This window comes from Prunus avium, chromosome 3 (assembly GCF_965620075.1).
Source record: "Prunus avium chromosome 3, drPruAviu1.hap1.1, whole genome shotgun sequence".
Classification (NCBI taxonomy): domain Eukaryota; kingdom Viridiplantae; phylum Streptophyta; class Magnoliopsida; order Rosales; family Rosaceae; genus Prunus; species Prunus avium.
Window position 1 is genome coordinate 38,077,473 of NC_142286.1, and position 2,570 is coordinate 38,080,042.

The 2,570-nt window shown below is 36.4% G+C and overlaps 1 protein-coding gene across 1 annotated transcript; it reads right to left on the bottom strand.

Annotated features, from left to right (window-relative positions):
- Positions 1–276: 276 nt before the first annotated feature.
- LOC110760900 (mini zinc finger protein 2) lies at positions 277–2,037 on the bottom strand. The gene is made up of 2 exons (XM_021963253.2): positions 1,146–2,037; positions 277–720 (listed from the first exon to the last, which is right to left on the bottom strand). Exon 1 carries the CDS (start codon positions 1,728–1,730, stop codon positions 1,452–1,454), a length of 279 nt encoding a protein of 92 aa, XP_021818945.1. The 5' UTR covers positions 1,731–2,037; the 3' UTR covers positions 277–720; positions 1,146–1,451.
- Between the last annotated feature and the right edge of the window lie 533 nt (positions 2,038–2,570).

Here is a 2,570-nt window from a genome sequence, read left to right on the forward strand (position 1 = left end):
TTGTACGTTGACCCCTTGTTTTTCAATACAAGTAATAGTTAGGGGGGTTTGTCATACACACTAGCAAGGTGCCATGAATGTTCGAACTTGAAACCACAGGACTAGACCCTATTGGCTTCAAGAGTTAATGTCATGGAGAATTGGCCAAACTCTCCATGGCCAAGAAAACAAACACTAGTTGGTTTCTTTGCTTGGCAAAGTGGGGTGCATGGCTCTCTGTCTTACCTTATTACTATAAGCATTCATTTGGCCCCCAAGAAGCAAGTAGAACATGCATACGTACATACTGCTTTGAGGTTTTCATATCATAGAATTGACATCTACCCGATCGACTCAAATACAATGTAATGTATACCAGAACGTTTGTTCCCTCTCCATACTCTCAAGGCCTAACTTTGATTACAACAACTCACATGAAAAAAAAAAAAACAACATCAAACCCTACGAACATCAAAAAGGAAAAAGAAGAGAAAAAGAAAACCATGTACACATATAGTTCTGCAATTGCCATTTTCAGATCCTTTGATGACCAAATGACAAAAGGGAATCATTTATAAGAGAAACACAAATATATGCACATGGTTTTCATAATTATCTTCCAACTTCCTCATGTTCTATTGTATATTTGCCAAAGAAATGAACTTGTGTGTGTGGAGCTTTCTCTAACGTTCGTTCTCGGTTTTTGGTTCTTGGGATAATCAAAATATACCTTGACTTGACCTACCAAAAGAGATGATCAAATTAACTGAATGAGCATTATTGGATGATTTAGTTTAAGCTTTAATCACCTTTCAAGTACGTTTTGCTACCCTTCATTATAACCACCACCAACATGATTAGATATATGTGGGCCTTCAATCTTAAATACAAAGTAATCTAAACATTTCTACATTAATTTGAGATTTGGGTTAATTTAAATCTAGCAGGAGGATTTCCTGAACTTACCATTAAGATCAGTCAGCACTACAAATGAATTGATGCTAAAGTATGCCTAATTATATACACTTATGAATCATAGAAATAAAGAGGCTTCAACTAGGACAGGTATATAATTAAACACAAGAATCAAATACAGATGATAAATTCAGAAACTATTAGCCAGGTGGGTGACTTGTCTGTGTACACCCTTTGATTAAACAACATACCTTTTTTTTCACTGCTCCATGATCATCATGTAATGCACATCCTGATCTCATATGATAATACACCAAAACTGCTTGTTGTTTTCTTTCAAGCTGCACACACACTTAAATCAACTGGGAAATACAAACATCAACATATACCTTTTTATCCATCCACACACTTATATATATATATATATATATATATAGTAGGCGGTCTACCTATTTTCATATTATCATCAAACCAGAAAAACAATCACAACACTCCCAAACCCACACTTAATTATAATAATTACATTTACAGAAATCATGAGCTGCTTGATTGTTTAATTAAGCCCCGTTTGCTGAAGGTGAAGGGCACTCGCAGACAGTCTCGACCTCTCGTCTGTGGAAGTTCCGGTGGCAGCCACAGGCAGCACAGGTGAGTGCAGCAGTTGTGCCCTCCTCTCCGTTACTTGCCATGAACTCTCTGCAACCATCAACGGCATAGCCTCCAACACCGGCGGCATGGTTCTTCTGGCACTCTCCATATCTCACGCTCCTCATCGTGAAAGATGAAGTCGCTGAACCTTCTTCTGATCTTCTCACAACTACTTGTCGCTTCCTCATTTAAGTTTTTGTAATCAGATCGCTGACTATTCAAGATCTTCTTTATTAATTGCCTCTCTTAATTTCTCTCTAGATGATCCTCTTTGACACTTTGATGAAATTTACTGGCTGGGTTTTTTTACTCAGAATCAAAAGATGAAGAGATTAGAAGTTGGTGGGGGAGTTAGTGAGAGAGAGAGAGAGAGAGAGAGAGTGAGTGAGAGAAAGAGAGAGAGAGAAGGAATAAGAGCTTATGGCTTTGTGGTGGCAATGACCGAGCCCTAACCCTAGATGTATATTTATAGCATATTAGCATCTAAACCTCCATTTTCTTGCTTTAGTAGTCTTAACTACTAGTAGGCATAGTAATCCAATTAAACTTTTTCTTTTTTGTTTAGCAGCAGGGGAGGGGAGTTCGGACTTGAAAGGTATTGGGTTCGAATCCTTGCATTCATGTAGGGTGTGAGTTTAGTATATTATTGTCTCTCTCAATAGGAAAGATCTTTTAAATAAATAAAAAAAAGAGAATAAAATATTACAAAAAGCTAGTTGGTAATTATTTTATTTTTCTTCTAATTTATTATTTACTTCTTCCATGGACAGGAAGTGGGGTTTTACTGTACGTATTATTAATGCTAATGTTGTCATTACTTACTAACTAGCTAGTGGTTCTGAATAAAAAGAAAGAAAAAAAGAAAGAAAAAAGAAAGCTAGTGGTAAACACAAAACATGGTCGTTGTGAACTGATCGTCCAACAACCTCACAACTCATAATTAGTACGAAAATTAAGGAAATTTTACAATTCTCTGTGTAAATAAGGCAAAACCCTAGATGCTAAATATGATGAGAAAGCTTTTGTTC

What these genes read in the sequence shown, in the direction of transcription:
- LOC110760900 (XM_021963253.2), bottom strand. Translation starts at nt 1,730, where the DNA reads ATGAGGAAGCGACAAGTAGTTGTGAGAAGATCAGAAGAAGGTTCAGCG.